Here is a 20767-nt window from a genome sequence, read left to right on the forward strand (position 1 = left end):
AAATACATACTTGCATCATGATATATTTGTCTTCTTTGTTCTTGATATCTTTGTTCCGTTTCGGGAGAATAATTCCTTGAAGTCTTATTTTGCCTTCTCTTCTTGTTTCCCATGCTTTTAAAAAAACCTTCAAATATCTTCAAATTATTGCCCTCAAAATAATTTTGAAATGTCTTCTCTCATCCAAAAATGCAAATTATTTTAATCATTTGTGTTAAAAAATGAAAAAAATTATGTCTATTTATACAACTCTACTTAAATGTAAATTTTTTTTTTTTTGTGTTGGCCAAGGTTCGAATGAACGCCGACAGTTAGAAAAGGTCGGGTTCGTTCAAACCCGGTTGTTACGAAAAAGTGTGGATCAAAATTTAGCATGTGGGTTTGAGTGAAAGGGGGTTCACTCGAACCCATTATGGTTCGAGCGAACCCCCCTTCGCTCGAATCCCTGTTCATTTGAACCCTCTTGTTAGAGGTTTCTCCCAAATATTTTCAGAGCTTTGAGGAATTTCTGACTTCGGACCTCTGGTTCAAGGCACAAATGAAATAAGATAACCCAAAAATATTAGATAGTAGTACTTGGAGCAAGCTTTCCGATGAGTACAATTTTATTACATTTTGAATTTATTATGTTCTTGTTTTTTTAATTTTATGGAATATTGGTTTTTCACTAAACATGAACTTCTCTATTCAACACATTGGGAAAAATAGGAAACTAATTCAAAAAAATTCTAAAAAATATCTAAGCCCTAGGTATTGATGTCTTCTTTCTAACAAAAAAAATAAAATTGAAATTCAATATATATAGAACAAGTTATGTGTTCAAACTTAAACCTATGTCTGAATTATGACTAGTCGGACTTCAAAACTTTATAAAATAAAAAATATTGAACATATCACTATCAAACCAATTGCAAGCCTTGGATATTGATGTTACAAACCAAAATTTGAAAGAATTGATTTTTTATCATTTATAGAAAAAAAGTTACGCATTTCGGGAGGCACATCACTATTAAAAGATGTAGTTTGTTGTTAAAACTACTTTTTGAGGGAGATGGAAAATTTAAAAAAAAATCCTTCAAAAATTTTTGAAAAAAAAGTATATAGAATCTACAAAAAATTTTTTACAAATCACTAATTTACATCATCTTCAAATTTTTAATAGTTTAAAAGTTATAGTTCTCGGAAGTTGAAGATTATTTTAAAAATGTTCATCTCAATGTCAAAAGTGGCAAAAAAGTGGGAACCATTATTGTGAGTTCACCCAGTCTAGCATGAGCTGCAATAACAAATAAGGCAGGGGCAATCAAAAAATCCTATCTTATTGATCTTTGTAGTATGATTGGATCAATGAGTTCACCATTAACATCCACAATAGTGGATGAGTCAATGAAGAGGATATTAATCCTCTTATAAATGTTATGGGGAAGACCAAATGCATGAATCATATATAGAAAAAATGCTACTTAATCCTATCATAGGCCTTTTCATAACTGATGTAGGAGCATCCCTTGTTCTTGTGTTAACTCACAATGTTGGTTCCCACTTTTTCGTACATCCCGATTTTTGCTGAAATGATACATTTTTTAGAAAATATAATGGTTTAAGCTTTAAGAGGTCCCATTTGAAGTAATTAAATGAAGAGAGTTAGATCAAAGGCTCTTAGATAAAAATTTATTGGATAGAACCTCTCTACTTCTAAATCATACTTGCAATAGAGTCTCCTTTGCATCTATCAAATGCTGATAAAAACTAATTTTACATTAGCTTTTGGGGGGTCAAATGAATTCATTTAGAAGTTTTGTTTTTTAAAGTATTTAGCCCTTATTATAATCTTTCCAAATTGTATAATTTTTTATATATTTAATTTCATTATAATATTTTTATTTTATTTCTTATGAATGTAGGGTTTTCACGGAACCTGAACTTCTTTGTTCAATGCTTATGGTAAAATAGTAAACGTCACCCAAAAAATTCTGAAAAAATATTTATACACTAGGTATTGAAGTCCTCTTTCCAACAAAAAAATAATAATTAGTTTTCACTACATATACAACAAGTTATGTAATATCAAATGGACATATGTCAAAATTACAGTTAACTTGACTTGAAATCTTAATAAAATATGAAATATTGAAGATAATGTTACAAAACCAATTGAAAACACTAGATATGGATGTTCTAAAACCAAATTCAAAAGAATCACATTCATATCTATTATAGAAAAAAAAATTATGCTATACAAAGTGAGTGCCATTCTTTAAAAATGTTGTTTTTTGAAAAAAAACTAGTTTTCAAGGGAGATAGAAAAATGGAAGCAAATTGATTCCAAAAATTATCAAAAAATATTTTTAGAATCTACATACAAAATGACACAAATCACTAGTTCACATCATCTACAAATTCCCTACCGTTTAGAAGTAATAGGTGTTTGAATCTAAAGTTTTTTTTTTTTTAAAAATGAATATTTCAGTGTCAAAGTTGCTAAAAAGGTGTAACCCACTATTGTGGGTTCACCCTCTTGGCAATCTTGCATCAAACAAAAACATTTATTTTCAGTTTGTTTTTTGTTTTGCAGTTTCAACATTTCTTTTTGCACTTTCTTGCATTTTCTCACCGGAGCTTGTGGATCTAGATTTTGTTTGTAATCATGATTATATTCCTTATTCCTGAATCGTGGGACATTTGGATATTTTTTTGACAAGTTATTGATTCTGGATTGAGATAGGTTTTTGGCTTAGAACACTGAAACTGCTTGGACCTATTTGCTATTGGCGAATCTTGTAGATCATTTCCATAGCTTGTGGAGCCCTAGTTTATTGATTCCAATGTTCCTTGGCGTGTGGCTGACCTTTCTTCTAATCCACACTTCTTCCTTTGGATTTTCTAACAGATTTTAAATGGCGAAGGCCGACTTAGTGGTTTTACATGTTTCATCATGTTCATCATTGTTTGGTTCTTCTTGGGCCAACTAGATCCCTCTAGACCATATAAATCAATGTAATTAAGCATCATAAATCATCAGAGAGAATACATAAGATGTACCTTAAGATTTAGAGGTCTGGAGTTGACCAATTATGTAATTGAGCATGTATGTAGCAAGTTAGTGAGCCAAATCTTGTAGCTCGGATGTTACCAGTCATTTGTAATTAGTTTTCATGATATAAACAATTAGTTCTACATTTGCCTCCATCATCTTGTCTTACTTTCATTGTGTTTACTCTTGCTACATGGTCCAGATAGATTTCATTGAGTTCCCTCCTAACTGTGACTACACAAATAACCTAAGAGAACCATTACCAAATTTTGTTTATCATACTTGGCCTAGTGAATTCCTTCCCAACTTGTAATGTTATTCTCCAAAATATACCTATCCTTAATAAAGCTTGTTTGAGTGTCTGATACAAATTTTCCCAAGGATCTTGGTTAGTCTACTCATCTAAGTTTTGGAAAGAATTTTGTATGGGACATTTAAAAGTGTGATGGGCATCTACTTTTTTATAAGAGTTTTATCCCCATCCTTGGGGATCAATGGGATCAATTTTATAATCCATTTAATAATATTAATAGGACAATGAATTATTCTAAAAAGTATCATTATAGACCTCAAGTAGCCCAATCCCAATCCATTCAATATTATCTTTGTAAAATTCTGTTGTAAGTCCATCAACACTAGGTGACTTACCATTATAAAGGGACCTAATAGTGCTATATATATATATATCCAAAAAAATTGCATCCTCCTTATGAACCTTATTTGGAATGTTTTTAAGGAAAAATTTCCTAGCCTCAATGGCTTTATTTTTTTGTTCTTGTAATGACACGAAATAGAGATTCACTAGTCTAAAATAAAAACTAGGAATAAAAACCAATCCCATCAATTACATTGAGGAATAGTCAATTAGGTATCAACTACAAACTTATTGGTAGATTTGAGCCCTATGGTTTTTGATTGTTAGATCCTTAGTTGATTGATTTATATTGATTAAATTGATATGGATATAAATAACTAGGCTAGAAGGTACAAAATTGATAATAAACAACATTTAAATAGACAAATGTGGGATAGATATACAAATATCAAGTACACATTTAGAAAGGGAATGTAGAGAGAAACTTCTCACTATAATATGAGATGAAATTTAAAGGTTAGTATTGCTAGGCATCCTTGTTTGATTGAGGAATCATTGAACAGTAAGACTGTATCTAGGACTTTGAGACTCTAAATCTACTTCCTACTAAATCTAATCCAAAACTTGGAGGTCAAGGATGCTAGGCAACCTTTTCCTGAAGGTCAAAGATGCTAGGTGCCCTTGTCATGAGAATTTCTGACCAAATTTGTAGTGGTTCTCTGTCTCTAGATCTTGGGCACTTTTTTGTCTTCCATCTCTATCATAAACTTGTAGCTAAACTTAGTTTTTTGTAAGCAACCCTGGGCAATACTAATGAAAAATGGTATGATTTTCTAATTCAAGATGATTTGTTGTTCAAAGGGGCACAAATTTGTGTAGATAAGTGCTCAATGAGAGACAATAATATAAAAGAAAAGCTTTGTGGAAGCTTGGCGGGTCATTTTGGTTTTCATAAGACCTTGGGTAGTTGAGAAGACATTATTTTTTGCCTAAGATGCAAGTTGATGTACGAAAGTTTTTACAGAACTGTACTAGTACCAATGTAGGTTTGTATCAACCTCTTCCCATTCAACATATACCTTGGGAGTCCATCAATATGGATTTTGTGATGGGGTTGCCAAGAACACCTAGAGGATTTGATTCAATTTATGTGGTGATTGACCAATTTTCAAAGATGGATGATTTCATCCTATGAAAGAGCACCAATGATGCCTCTTACATTGCAGGTTTTTTATTTAAAGAGGTGGTAAGAATTCATGGTTTGCATTTGAATATTGTTTCAGATAGGGATAGTAAGTTCATTGGTCATTTTTGGAGAACTTTGTGGAAGAAGTTATACACTAATCTTAGTTTCAATTTTGCATATCATCTCCAAACTGATGGTAAGGCTGAAGTGGTTAATAGAAGCCTAAGAAATCTCTTAAAATGCCTTACTAGGAGAATTCTACTCAGTGGGATCCTATGTTGCCTCAAACAAAGTTTACATATAATAATTTGGTGAATATATGTGATACATATAAAGAATGGTAAGTACATTATAGGAATATTAAAGAGAACATAGAGGCATGTCAATAGCTTCTGTATATATTAATTATCTTTATACAATGACCCAGTCATACAAAATCATCTCAATTAGACTTCCTATAAAGAAACAAATTTCCTACATATAGTTCCCTTAAAGAAGATAAGGGTGGTTCCTCTTTTAGACATTGATGCCCTCACCTTAGATGGTAGACATAGAATTCAAGTAACATATATTAGTCCTAAATGAAAAGTTGGGTCTAAATGAGAGTTTTTCATCCCCTCTAAACAAAAAATCAAAGAGAATATTGTGTGGCTTTCCATTCAATAGATCCATATAGGGATAGGATCTCTAGTAATTTTATAGAACTAACAATAATTAATAATGTTTGCATGTCATTTCCCAATGTTAACATAATGATTAGAATAATTTTCTAGTCTCACTATGAAATGTTCCACATCTATGATAGTGGAAGCATTCTCTACTCCTTAGCCAAGTTATCTTATCCATGACCTTGATGAAGTATAATACTTGAAGGAGGTGTTATGTATGGCTATTCAACAACTTGAGTTGCTAGGTTTTTTTTTTATATTGGGAAAACTTGAGTTTTTAGCTTGGTTCGAGCCCAAAGAGACCAGTTATGAAGGATATCTTCCCACTTTAATCTTACTCCCTTTCCTTGCGTGTATTCATCAAACTAACTTGTCTTTATTATCTCTACCAAGCCAAGTAGGTTTTATTCATTCTCATAGGTCCCATGGAACATGTACCAAGTAACTCTATTTCACCTGCACTAGCTATGAGTCCACTCCTAGACCTCACTCACCCTCCTCCCTCACCACATGGGAAAACACATGATTTACCTCTATGGAGATCCCCTAACATAGTTCAAACTTTCTCTCCACTATATTTTCCTATAACTCTCTATTAAATAATGACGTCTACTGATAATATAGCACAAAGTATGTTGGTTAACTCATAATAGTGTGCCACTTTTTGGCCAATATAGGACATTGAAATCAACCTTTTCACCCAAATTTCACTTTTTGACACAAAGCAACTAAATCATTAATAATTTCAAGATGATGCGAACTAAGTGTTTTATAATCATTAATATAAATTTGGATTTAATGATGTAATATGTAAATAGTTTAAGACTATTTTGAATAACGTATCTTCAACAAATACTAGGGCAGTGGGAGTTCATTTTTTAATCTTTAGGGGGTAGTCATGGATTATTCAATGTAATAGAACTATGTATTCCTATACTAGTTTATTTTTCTAGAATTGATTGTGTGTATTCTTTTCTTGTATAATATAACTGGGTATAGGTCTTTGGTCTATAATTTACTTATAAAAAAAAATCTATGTTTTAAAAAATATGAAAATGCTAATATTTTCATTATTTAGACCTTTATAAAATTATATTATGACATCATGTTAATTGTTACTTTTCTAACTATATATTTTTTATGATCTGAATAAATTAAAATATTTAATTCTCATTCATCACAATATTCTTATTCTCATTTATGTATTTCATCATAGTATTATTTTAAATAAATGATATAATTTTTTTATAACCTAAATAAATTAATGTTTTGATCTTTATTTATTTTTACTAGTATATTTGTATGATAAAAATATTTGTTGAAGTATAGATTTCAATATTTCAAACAAAAATGGATAATTAAGACTTAGCAGTAGCTAAATGAAAAAATAGATACGATTGAATCCATAAGTAGATAAATGATACAATTAAGACCCCCTCTTTTATCCCCATCTTTATGCACTTCAAAACAATTAACAAAAAAAGAGAGATCATATTTTTTAACTTTTTAGATTTCCAAACCTTATGTTACTAGCCACTACATAATACTCTTGTAAATTAGCTTCACCTCTTCATTATCTAACTTCATTTCTAATAATAAGGTGTATAATTTTCTAATTTTCTATCACTAGTCAATATTATTGAAACTAAACTAGTAATTGCACCTTGGTGTGCAATGGTTCATTTAGCAAATGATGTTTGTACAACAGATGGCTCAATGGAGAAATTATAGCTTTAAATCAACTATGTATCCACTTGCATGGATCCAAATGTGACTAGAATAGATCCTTTGAATTAGAAAAATAATGAGTTTCCATTACCAATAAGCTCATTTTAAGTTTGCAATAGAGAGAGGTAGAGGGAGAGAAAGAAAGAAGGATAGAAAGATGGGAGAGATAGATGAGGGAAGAGTGAAAGAGAGGGGTAAGGAGATGGAAATGGAGATGGAGAAGGAGGAGGACTAAAGAGAGAGGAGAGAGGGATATATATAGATATAGATGGGAGAGAAGTATTTAGAGAGGGAGAGATAGGAAGTGATATATAGAGGGAGGTAGAGAGGGGGAGATATATTGTGGTGGGGATATAAGAAGTGATATATAGTGAGAGATAGAGAGGGAGATACATTGGGGTAGAGAGAGATGCAAGATAATCATATAGAGACAAAGACCTATGTAAGATGATGATGCAAATAGATATAGATATAGAGGTATATGAATATGAAGAGGGAGAAAAATAGATGGATGAATAGAAATAGAAACATGCCTAGATATAAAGGGGGATTGAGGGAGATAGAGGTAGACACAAAGATAGAGTGAGAGAGGAAGAAGAAGACAAATGGATAGATAGGTAGAGATAGAAAGATGTTGGAATAGGGAGGGAGTGAGGGTGAGACAGATAGGGAGAGAGAGAGAGAGAGAGAGAGAGAGAGAGAGAGAGAGAGAGAGAGAGAGAGAGAGAGAGAGAGAGAGAGAGAGAGAGAGAGAGAGAGAGAGAGAGAGAGAGATTGTATATATAAGTAAAAGAGAGATAAAGACGGAGATAGATATATAAATAGATAGGGAGGGAGATATAGAAATAGAGAGATATAGAAAGAGAGTGATAGAGAGATAGGGATAGAAGGGGAGAAATAGAGATGGAAAGAGAGAGAATAAGGATAGAAAGGATATATATAACTTGGGAAGAGAGAGGGCGAGAGAGAGATGAAAGGAGAGAGAAAAAGAGAAAGAAGGGGAAAGAAAGATAGAGACAATAAGAGAGCAAGATGCAAAGATAGAAAGATAAATATATAAGAAATAATATATAGAATTAATAAAATGTAAAGTCAAATATATATCAAAGTTTAAATATTTGTAAAAATAATAATTTAAAAAATTAAAATTAAATACGAAATTTATTAAGTTAATAATTAATTGAATAAAAAAGTAAAAACTAATGATAAATAATAAAATTATTAACAACTAATCAGATTTCCTCTTTTTACTGGTCGAAATCAAAATTCTTTTTGGCTGGTATCTTTTCTTCAATTCAGGCTAGGGTTGCTTCTTGGAAAAATTCGTGGTTTACTGTAATCAAATCAGTGTTGTCCACCATACCAAATTACATGCTACCAGTTTTAAAGATCCCCAAATAAATTCTCATAGATTTAGAGAAGTCATTCAAAAGATTCATTTGGTTCAATAATAAGGATAATTCTAAAAAAATACCTTTAATCAATGGGATTCTATTTGTTCTCCAAAATCATTAGGTGGAGTCGGAATACAAAATGTTGCAAAACAAAATTTGGCTCTAGGAGCTAGATTAGTTTGGAAAGCATTTAGCAATAATAGTTCATTATGATCCTCAATTCTTTGGGCTAAATACCTAGATGCACCTCAACCCCAAAAAAATTCACTATTGCAAAGCATTTAGCAATAATAGTTCATTATGATCCTGAATTCTTTGGGCTAAATACCTAGATGCACCTCAACCCCAAAAAAATTCACTATTGCAAATCCTTCCCAGGGGTCTCATATGTGGAATTTTATGGTGTATTATAGGCATATTTTTCTTCCCACTTGTCTTGGATTGTTCATAATGGACAAACAACATTATTTTGGGAAGAATCATGGAATGCCTATCCTCCGATTGATTACCTCAATCAATTTCCAGACGCTAAAAGGATATTACAGAATGCTTGGGGAATAAAAGTTTTTTTATTACCTCTCCTTCTCTAATAATACTGTATGTCTTGGTTGGAAATATTTTTCAAAAATGAATTATTCCTTTTCATCAAGTGGCGGCTCTTCTAGAAATTATTCATAGCAGAGTGCTTCATTTCTCTACTAACTGTGAATCGCTTATTTGATTGCCTTCTAAGTCAGGACAATATTCAGTTAAGAAGGGGTATGATCTTTTAGATCCTAAAGCTGGAGCCTTTACTTGGTTGGCACCTTTCAAGAAGAATATTAACAAGTGATATATTATTCAAGTTATCGATCACCATACCTTTTCTTTGCCCGCTTTGCAATAGTAAATTGGAAACAAGAGACCATTTGCTCCTTAACTGTTCATTTTCTTATTTGATTTTGTCTTGGTTGATGAACAAGTTAAAATAGTTTGCTCCACTTCAAAATACTCTAATTGAAGTCTTTCAATCATGGCCCAGATTGAATAAGAAGGATTTCTTTGCTGTCTTATGGACAATAGCACCAGTAACCTTGGTTTAGAGCCTTTGGTGGGAACGAAATAAACGTAAATGTGTCTTCTTTTCAAGAGATCCTTGCTTCATAATCAATCACTCCAAGTTAATAGAAAGGATATTCACTGGAAACCCCTAGATTTTCTTTTCTTTAAACTTAATTTTGACGGTGCTTCAAAAGATAATTCAGGGATCTCAAGAATTGCCACAGTGATTCGAGATCGGAAATGTTCAGTTTTACTAGCTAGGGCAGTTCACATTCCTAATGGAACAAAAGCCACTGCATTAGTATCAGGTTTTAAGTTAGCTACCAGTTTTAAGTTAGCTACCAAATTGGGTGCAGATAAATTAATTATAGAGGGGGATTCAATGGTCATCATTTCAACCTTGAAGAAAATGGACATTGTTGAATGGAAACTCAAATATATTCTTAAAGAGGCCTGGGAACTCCTTTCCAATTTTGCAGAGTATGAGGTTCTCCACTGCTACAGAGAGGCGAATGCACTGGGAGATGCCTTAGCCAGTAAAAGTTGTGAGCCTTCATTTTCGGAGAAGGGATTTACAAAGGATATTTAATTATTAGAAGAGGAGTTAGCAACAATTTATTGCGCAGACAAGTGTCATATTTGATGACACTCTAACAACTTCTTTTTAAATATGTGATTTGTATTGTTGCATTAACAATTTGTTCAATTTTGCAGGACTTTTGAAATGTGTTTTAATATTTTTTGGACTCTTTTATAATAATGTCCATGTACAAGGCATGTTGTGGAGGCTTTTCACCGCTCCACTTGATAGGGGTGAATGATACATACTCTCACTTATCATTCCTCATTTCAATCCAAGTTGCATCATAAGGGTGCCTTGCTCATTACTTACTATATGAGTGTACAAGTGGCATCTCTAAAGAAGTTCTTTCTAAGATCTTGTGGCTAATTCTTGTATGTGCGAAACTTAATCCAAGTTGCATCATAAGGATGCCTTGCTCATTACTTACTATATGAGTGTACAAGTGGCATCTCTAAAGAAGTTCTTTCTAAGATCTTGTGGCTAATTCTTGTATGTGTGAAACTTAATTTGTAAAGTCCTTTTCTATCATTGTTATTCCCATTACAGCTGCATTTATTTACATTTGAAATTCCCTTGGAACATATCAAGGAAATGCATAATTAACATATAAAGGAGTTGGTCCTAACAAACTATATAGAAGACTAGTAACTAAAATAATAAATGGGTGTAGTGATTTCTCACTATGAAGAAGACTAGAGGCCAAAACAATATTTGGCAAAATCACATATTGTGAAATTAATTTTTTATAACTTGAATGAGTTGAATAATTTATCAGATAGAAATCATTCTTTTATCACCAACATCAAGTATTTTGAGCATCTCACTCACTGTTACAAACACCACAAATTTGTCAAATAGAGGTTTATTTTAAAATTTCATAAAAGATTGACATTTGTTATATATAGAAGCATGAGAACATGATAAAATTGTTCATGTTTGATAGTACATGGTTGGTAAGATTAAGAAGATTGGTATAATTATTGTAGAAATAGAAGATAGAACAAACCTGGATTTTTGTAGCTATGGTTGATTGCTTGAAGAGTTTGCATTTGATAATGTTGTCAAGCATGCCTCTTCTTCTTTTCTTCAAGCAACATATGGGTTGTGTTGTATGCTTGCATGCATATCTTTGGAATGTGAAGGGAGGGTGAATCCAAAGACTTGGAAGTTTGCAAACCCTTGAAATAGCTATCGAATTAATGCTATGAGATTTTCACAATCCATGCTGAAATTCTCTTCTTTATTTCTAGATGATAAAAATTGCATACACAATCGAATCCAAAAATAAAGAAGAGAATAGCTGTGAATGTCAAGCTTTGCCGATCAATATTGCCGATGTCCATTGTTGCTCTTTGAAGTGCGAGCCTTTGTGATTTATGTATTGTTAAGCCCCATACGTGAAATCTGACGTCGAAGACCGTGACTTATTGGACTTATGAGGATTTTTTATTGGAGGTAGGGTGCACCATAAAAGAATCGTTGCGTGGATGTTACAACGCAGAAATATTGTCCAAATTCTATGACAGAAGGAGAGGACTGCCCGTATTCTTTAAACAACTTTATATAAACCAATGGATGCTCTACACCAGCTGGAACAATTATTCTTTTCACAAATCAGACCATTATTGTTTCATGGAAAGTACAAGTTTCTCGTTTCTTAAATAAATTGGTGGCAGCCTGGCAGCCGTGGAAACCCATAATTTGTCCCGTTCTCTTATATGCCATAAAACCCATTGCTCAGACTGGTGGTAGAAAATGAACGGCTGATATAATTTTAATCGTCTTGCGGCCCAACAACAAGGAGCATTCTGACTCATTGATCTTTAAAGTCAGCCGATTCATCTCACATAAGGAGACGCCTTCAGCATAAAAATTGAATTGTTCAATCTTGCCTGCCTTACCTCATAAAATGACGAGCGATCTTGCTTTGCTTCGTGTGGGATTGCTTTGTAATTTTGTTCTCAGTCAAGTCAATAAATACATCATTTGTCACTTCACCCTGTTTAGCTCTTAACCATACTTCAAATCACTTTCTAAATTGAACTGTTTTCCCCCATTATTGTTGACTAAAGTATTACAAATACTCTCATAATACCCATCTTCTTATGATGCACACCGATCATACATTTCTATTCTGTTCTGTTCTGCTCTCGGTATCCTTTCAACTCCATTCTCCATTTCTTTCTTCTTTCTTTCTTTATTTACTTACAGTTTCTTTCTTTCCTTCTTTATTACTTACAGTCAGTCTGATTCTTTTCAACCAAACATTGTTGCAGGTGAGATAAATCAGTTGCCAAAATGAAGAGATGTTCTTCTGGCTTTCAAGAATGATTATGACGATTACATGGATTCATATGCAGCGGAGCAATATAATGAGTCATGGAGAGGGTTTAATTGCTGCGACTGGTATGGTGTTCAATGCAGCCAATTCTCCTCCCACGTCATCCAACTCAACTTCTCCACTCAAATGGTTGGGAACCCTACAATGATAATATTTACAAAACACTCATTCCAGTTTTGTTTCAATTGAGGCACACGAAGTATTTGGACTTAAGCTTCAATTCCTTTGGTGGCCTTCTACCCAAAGGTACTTATTTAAAGTTTTAATCTTATATAAATAAATATATTTTGTGCTCTATTTTTATCGGTTAAATTATTACTAGTCGTTTTACATTTTATTTATAGTTAAAATAATATATAATTATTTTATTTTTTAGGTTACAATTTATTTTTAATTATTGATATTAAATTGTTTAATTGTTTTCAGAACCTTTTTGGCTTTTAAAAATTGAGATATTTGGATCTCAGCTTCAACTATTTTGAAGGGGAAATTCCCATGGATATAGGCTCCTTGCACACCTTGACAGACCTTAACTTGTATTGTAGTGGATTCCAAGGTAGAGTTGCGTGGCAGCTTGAGAATCTTTCTCACCTGCAATTTTTAGATCTTTCAGGTATTGGATTATACAACTCTAGTTTAAGGTGGATACAAAAGCTGCAAGAGTTAGAATATTTGTCTCTTAGTGAGCTGTTGTTGAATTTGACAAGTCAAGAATGGGATGTATCCGTTTCTCATCTACATCTCCTCCAAGACCTTGACCTTTCATCTTGCTCTCTAACCATAATGCCCAATCCTATCCAAAATCTAACGTCAATCTCCCATCTCCTTTTAGATGGAAATGAATTTAGTTCCACAATGCCTTTATGCTTGGGGAATATGCCTCAATTGCAATAGCTTAGTTTGTCTTCCAATACGAAATTAGATGGAGATATAGGTCAAATATTGTGTGGAAAATGGCCAAAAATGACTATGTTTTCTTTATCAAATACAAATATAACATCATGGAGTATGCCATTGTCTATTGGTCAACCTTTGACTCATCTTTATCTCTCTTACAATAAATTGAGTGGCGGTGTATACCTTTGTCTATTGGTCAACTTTCATCTCTAGTTGAGGGGCAACCCTAGTTAAGCTTCATCTATCCCATAATGAACTAAGTGGCAATATACCTTTGTTTATTGGTCAACTTTCCTCTTTGGAAGATCTTGATCTCTCCTATAATGAATTGAGTGGCATTATACCTTTGTTGATTATTCAACTTTCATCTTTGACATATCTTGATATCTCCTCCAACAACCTACAAGGCCACTTTCCTCTTGATGCTTTCAAAAGTCATAGTAAACTTGATGACCTCGTCTTGTCTTATAATAAGTTAAGCATCCAAATTGACCAAAATGGATACCTCCATTTTGAAGGTATCCTAGCTCCATTCTTATCAACACAATATGAATTACAAGATTTGGATCTATCACAAAATAGTCTCTTTGGAAACATTCCATATTGGCTAGGAGATTCACCCTATTTGTAATACTTGAATCTATCATACAATAAATTGCAAGGTCAAATTCCATTCACCTTGAACATGATCTCTTTTTCACGTTTAGATTTATATAATAACATGTTGAGTGGTTACCTTCCAATTCCTTAAATAGTTTCTACAAATTTGTAGCTATTAGATTTGTCACAAAATAGATTTGTAGGTGTTATCCCAATACAAATTGGTAGACAAGTTCTACTTGGCATTCAATTCTTGTCACTTTCAACAAATGACCTAAGTGGTGGCATTCCTTCTTCCATTGGTCTTCTACAAAAATTGGATGTTTTGGATCTTTCAAACAATAGATTTGGTAAAATACCATCGAGCCTAACTAATTGCTCCTCTTTGACAGGAATGAACTTGGGAAAGAATAATTTGACAGATACATTTTAAGCCAGATTGGAATGTTAAGTTCTCTTTAGACTCTTTAGCTCAGTGACAACATGATAAAGGGAAAATTTCCATCAAGTCTTCAAAACTGTCCTAGCTTTCAAATTTTAGAGGTGGACTGAAATGTATTGGTGGGCAATATACCCCTTTGACTAGCACACTTATCTAAGTTGATGATACTTGTTTTGAGGTCAAATGATCTTCATGGGAACATTCCAAATCAATTAAGCAATCTTTCCAACCTCCATGTGTTGGATATTTCAGATAATAATTTGACTAGAGCCATCCCACCAAATTTGGGAAATTTGAAAGCTATGATGGATGCACAAGTAAAAATCTCAAATAGTAGTAATCTTAATTCAGGCTTCTCCTACAAAGAAGAGGTCCAAGTGAGCAACAAAGGATTGGAGCAAGTGTATGTCAATTCTATTTCGTTACTTATTACTTGCATTGATCTATCTAGGAATCAACTATCAAATGTCATTCCTTCAACAATTGGAAGCCTTAAAGGTCTACACACATTAAACTTATCAAGAAATAGCCTTTCTGGAAAAAAATCAATTACTTTTGAAATGTTAGAGCGGTTAGAATCATTGGACATTTCAAATAATAAACTAAAAGGTGAAATTTCAACTCAGCTATTAAACCTTTCATTTATGATCTCTTTCATTCCATCTAATAACATGCTTTGTGGAAGAATCCCAACAGGGGGTCAATTTGCAACATTCATTGATCCTGCATATTTTTTAGAGAACCCTAGCCTTTGTGGATTTCCACTTGATAATGAAACTTGTAAATGTAGAACAATTGATCATATCAAACCTACTCAAGAAGAAGTGGATGAGAGAGGATAAATCCCATGATATTGGTAGGTTGAGTGGATGACATGCTTTGCTATTGGATTTTGGGGAGTTTTTGGAATATTGATTGTCAAAACGTATTGGAAGACAAAATACATTCAAGTCTTAGATGTAGTTGTCATTATCCTTTTAAATAGAATAAGGGATATTATGTAGGACAAAGTTTGACAAATGTCACCTTTTATGTGGAAAGATGTATTTCTCAATTGACACCTCTACCAAGCAAGATAATAATTAATAAAAAAATGTAATTAATTAATTAGCACAAAGATTCATCAATGGAAAAATACAAGTCTTTTCTTTCAGATATTTTTTAATATATATTCAATTTTGGTAATTTTTAGTCTAAATAAATTTTTTATAATTGAAAATTTAAATATAGTCAAGAATTAATCTAGATATACATTTTTTAAATTGTATTTTATAAAATTCATATATGATAGAAACATGTCAACATTTTTTTTTTCCATTTTTAGCATTTTGGGGAAACAAGTGCATAGTGGAAATGGAAAGACTTTTGTGCTTGGGGAGAAAGATTAATTATTTGTATTGTTGATTGATGTATATTTCATTTAATTTATCTTTTAAAGGTTGTGATTTTAATGTGTTGAATAAATATTTATTATATTCTTTATTATTTCTTGGCCCAAGAAAGTTAGCATCTATTAGATGCAATTCTTTGCAATGTGATAACCAACTAGTAAATATCAAGAAATACACAATTATCACATTTGCTAAAATTTGGAATTGTCTATTTCTATATATTGTGATATGATTGCATGCTAGTACATTCAAAATTCTTGTAAGCTTACATTTGTTTTTCGTACACTAAATTCTCTCTCCCAACAAATTCCTTGTATCATGTGTTAGTCCTCAAAATGATTGTGCAAAAAATTTCATGCCTTAGTCAAATGTGGGTCATTTTGGATTTGTTTTGCTCTCTAGTTCTCAACCTCAGGGTTTAGGGTTTAGAGTTTAGGGTTTAGGGTTTATGAATTTCTTTCTTGTCATGTTGAAAAACCCTAGGCCTATTCTAATTTAACATTACCTTTTTTAACTTACGGCTGGGGGTCGGTTCATCATTGAGGGGGCCCTTTTATTTTCTAAGCATTAGTTCTTTGTCGAACCCCCCTTTGATTTTCCTAAGGAGTGGCCCCACACCACAATCTTAAACCCTCAAAGTTTCCCCACATGCTTATTTAAGGTCTTAAGTGAAGTACCTTCGATGGTCTATGCTCCAGGATAAAAAAATCATCAGTGAAGGGAGTTTCACCCCGCGAGCGAAAAGGGGATGGAGAGAGATGCCTCAGGATAAAATTTCAAAGAGGCTAGTCATAGAAAATTGCCCCACACACTAATACATTTGGCCTCAAATTCCAACGAAGGTTTACAACGAACAAGGCATATTGTGATCAAATTTGATTTTTTTTATAAAAATGCCCGAGTTCATTGGAATTCGGACAGTCGTTTCCATCAGAATTCCGACAAACTTGGGCATTTTTGTAAAAAAATCAAATTTGATCACAATATGCCTTGTCTGTCGGAAAACTTCATTGGAACCTTTTGAAGCTATTTGTTTGCATAGAAGCCTATGATCGGGGTAGCAGATGTTGATGAAATACATTGACATGACTTACACTAGCCATGAAGGGAACATTTGATCTTGCTGATAGCCGATGAGGCTATCGGTAAGACATACACGGATGCAGACCTTATGTATCAAAGGGAGTTACACCGATGAGAAATTCATCAGGGAAGGTCATTCACATCACCAAAACAACTTTCTAGTTATCTCGATGCTTGATGAAATCATCGGAGAGACATACCATGAAAAACACTATACCAAGGAATGAAGGAGTAAGTTACACCGTTGGCGTCGAAGAGAGAAATTCCATTGGGGAGACCTAAGCCAATGAGCTGTTATTATATAAGATTTTAAAAGTGAGCAAAGTGTTCCTATTGAATGCTCATAATAGGCTCGCACAAAGAAAATAAATAGAATGCTAATCATTCTCAATTGAATACTGAATGCAATTAATTAAAGTTGCTTAGCTTTGAGTCCTTTCGGTAGGCAGAGTTTTCAGTTGCAGAGATGGAATCATCTAGCTCGACAGGAAGAAAGAGGTCGATGAAGAGTACAGAATAAAAGGCTAAAATGCCCAAGGCAGAGGAGGATGTCCCTACTAGAAAATTGAATCAGGCCAAAATCCAAGAGGTCAAAGCAACATTTGTCAGGAAGGGACCAATTAGAGGATAAGTACAAGAATGTTGGGGATGTCTGGACAAAGGTGAGGGGATATGAGCTTTTCCTATTTCATTATTGAAGAAGGAATAAGGAAATACCCCTCTGCAACTCATGGTCAACTAACTTAAGAAAGCTAATTGTTCCTAATGTTTTTGTAAATTTGAAAGTTTTGGAGATCTTGGCTAGAAATTATGACTCAGTGGGAAGATGTATTTGGGCCCCAGGCAAGGATGCATTCATAAGGTTTTCTGAAGGTAATATTAATGAAGTGTTCAATCTGGAGACTGGTTTTGACATGCCATTGTCTTTTGGAGAATTGGAAGAAGAATACAGGCGAATGGACATTGCATATTTGGGAGAGATGTTGGCCATTCATAGGAAAGAGCCAGGGATTCTTAGAGAACAAGATGGGCCGCCTTTCAACATTGAGATTTTTAGACACTATTTTCAATATAATTACATGTCTTGCGGGCAATTGGGAGGTGTGGAGGTTCCCAATTTAATGAACATTGGACCGATGGTCTTGGCCTCTAATATTAAGATGTATGAACCCATGCCTTTCGATTATGTTTCCTACTTGGTAAATAAATTACATGAGGGTTTTCTTCATCTCCAAGAAAATCCAAGCCCTCATTTCAAATTCTATTCATTGTTGATGCACATTGTGTTGTTTTACGGATGATTTCGGGGAATGTGGCCCAAAGAACTAATTTTGCATACTATAAACAAAGAAGGTGAAGAACAACCAATCTAGTTTTGGACATCCATTTGGGACTCTCATTTCATGAGGTCCAATTATATTAAATTTGAGGAATGGATAGTTAAGCCTATTTGCAAAATATACACTGTCCCATGTGATTATTCTATTTTAGATGAAATCAAAGCTTTTTTGAGACCAAAAGAATTTGATAGCAGAAAGATAGTAGAGCATAATATGGGTGATTGGTTGGTAAAAAAATACTTCACATGCTTTCGAATTTATGGGTTTGAAGGAAGCCCATATATGCTGCCAAAGTGTGTTCCTAACATAATTGTCTATTTGGAAATCGTGAGGCAATTGAGCATTTCCAATACGAAACACTTTGGAGATCTGCGTAAGCAATCTTTTCTACCTGGTACTCTTAGTTTTGGGGATTTTATAATTTTTTCTACAAAAGCCTATTAAATTATTGATAGAAAGTTGATAGAAGAATATAATTTGTTTGAGAACTTATCAAGAAAAAACTATGACCTAGAGGGGTATATTCATTCCTGCAAAAATAAGCAAAATCTGGGTGATTATCCTCATATTGGTTTGGGGACAGAGGATGTATTTAGAAACATGGAGGAAGTGGAAGCCTAGGCTATCATCGATGATTTAAATAGGAAATTGGAAGAAAGAAGGAAAAAGCTAAGGGAGATGAAATTAGAGGAAGAAGAAGAAACTGCAAAAAATGAGCTTGAGGATGTTGAGTTTGTTTCCCTGTCACAAGCAAAGGAAATAGAAAAGACACAAAATTAGGATGATCAAATTGTGGCCACATTGCAAATTAACCAAGATGTGAGGTTGGAGGAGCATACTGCTTTTGTGTTCAATGATGTATTTATTAAATCAAAAGAATTTAAAACATTTCTTTATAATTTTAAAGGTAGAAGGCTGAGAGAGTCAATCCCTAATGTGACCCCTAAAAATGAGGCTGAATTAAAAAGGAGCTTAAGAGAAGACATTGATGCAAAATTGTCAACAATGACTCCTCAAAAGGGAAAACAATTATTAGCAGAGACTGGAATAATAATTTTTCTAGGATGGGATATGAGTGACTCATTTATCTTTGATAGTTTACTTCATTCTGAAAATAAAGATTTCAAATTGGATATTTAGGGATGTTTTCATTGGTTCTAGATTTGACCAAGATGAAGAAGCTTTGTTGTTGAGGGCTTTATACCCACCAAACAATCATTGACGTTGACAAGGCATTTGGTCACATGATGAAGTTAAAAGTTGGTGAGATTGATCCTATTGTCTCTGCAGACATTGGAGTGGATATTTCAAAGTTTAATAGAGAACAAGTGGCAAGAGTAGTTCGACAGAGAGATCAATACAAAGCTATGTATGAAGAAATCCTCATAAGAGGCGGTCATACTATTCCCCTATTGCCTTCCCCAGGTAGCTCAAGATGGAAGAAGAAATGTGAAGAATTACAGCAAGAGAATCAAAGGATTCTCAAACAAATGCAAAACGTTAGATATGATATTTCTTCCTTTTTATTAAATAAAAGATTTGAAAAATTAAACGGTTATCCAGAGGAGTTCTGGACTATTTTTCAAAAGAACATGGACAATATTGTGTCTCACAATAGGATCAAGAACAGGTTGGGTGTGAAGCTACATGAGAAAACTTTGGAAGGAACATATGCAAAAGAGATGGATAAAATCAACAGGCTCCTTGCAAAACATGACAAATTTGATGCCCAATTGCAATCATAATTTGATGAATGGAAGGCGATGGTTAAACATGGAATTCAAGCATTAGTCGATCAGAGAGGGGAAATTAAGGATAAAGATAAATGGATTTTTGAATGTCAAAGCCTTCTTAATGTTTCCCTTAATGTTGCTCGGGTGGATGGGATTGATTTAAAGGAGACCACAACACAAATGGAGTGTCTTATCACTTTGGAAATTATTGTTCGAGATGTCATATTTCATGAAAATACTATCAAATTAGAGAATTATTTGGAGCATATTCACAAGTGCGGTCAAGTTCTAGGCAGTTAGCCCTTGTGTTTAATGATTCAAATTGTGTTTCTTTAAGAGATTTATTTAATATGTTTTCTGTGTCAGTTGTCAGTTAGGTTAGTTAGTTAGTTTGTAATTAGGTTTTAGTTAGTTTGAGTCTTAATGAAAGGGTATGCCCTTTTAATTTCAAACAAAATTATCTTTATATATATGGAGAATTTCTTGAGAGAAGGGACAAAAGAAAACTTATTATCATCTTTGAAGACATTTTTAATGTAATACTTTGTGTTTTATTTTTTGAAAATGCTACACTAGTGAAGTATATTATCAGTTGATTCTCTCATGTTCTCTATTTTATATGAAGATCAGATATTTTATTTATATTATATGACATCTATTTGTTCAATCATTTGATTAGTTCTTCGAGATCAATCTATTTTCTTTAGATTA

General features: G+C 33.1%; 1 protein-coding gene across 1 annotated transcript; it reads left to right on the forward strand.

The window, feature by feature from the left end:
- The first annotated feature begins 9716 nt into the window (after positions 1-9716).
- On the forward strand, positions 9717-10235 carry LOC131874889 (uncharacterized). The gene has a single exon (XM_059218824.1). It carries the CDS (start codon positions 9717-9719, stop codon positions 10233-10235), a length of 519 nt encoding a protein of 172 aa, XP_059074807.1.
- Positions 10236-20767: the final 10532 nt, after the last annotated feature.

The sequence above is a fragment of the Cryptomeria japonica genome, chromosome 4, assembly GCF_030272615.1.
Source record: "Cryptomeria japonica chromosome 4, Sugi_1.0, whole genome shotgun sequence".
Taxonomy (NCBI): domain Eukaryota; kingdom Viridiplantae; phylum Streptophyta; class Pinopsida; order Cupressales; family Cupressaceae; genus Cryptomeria; species Cryptomeria japonica.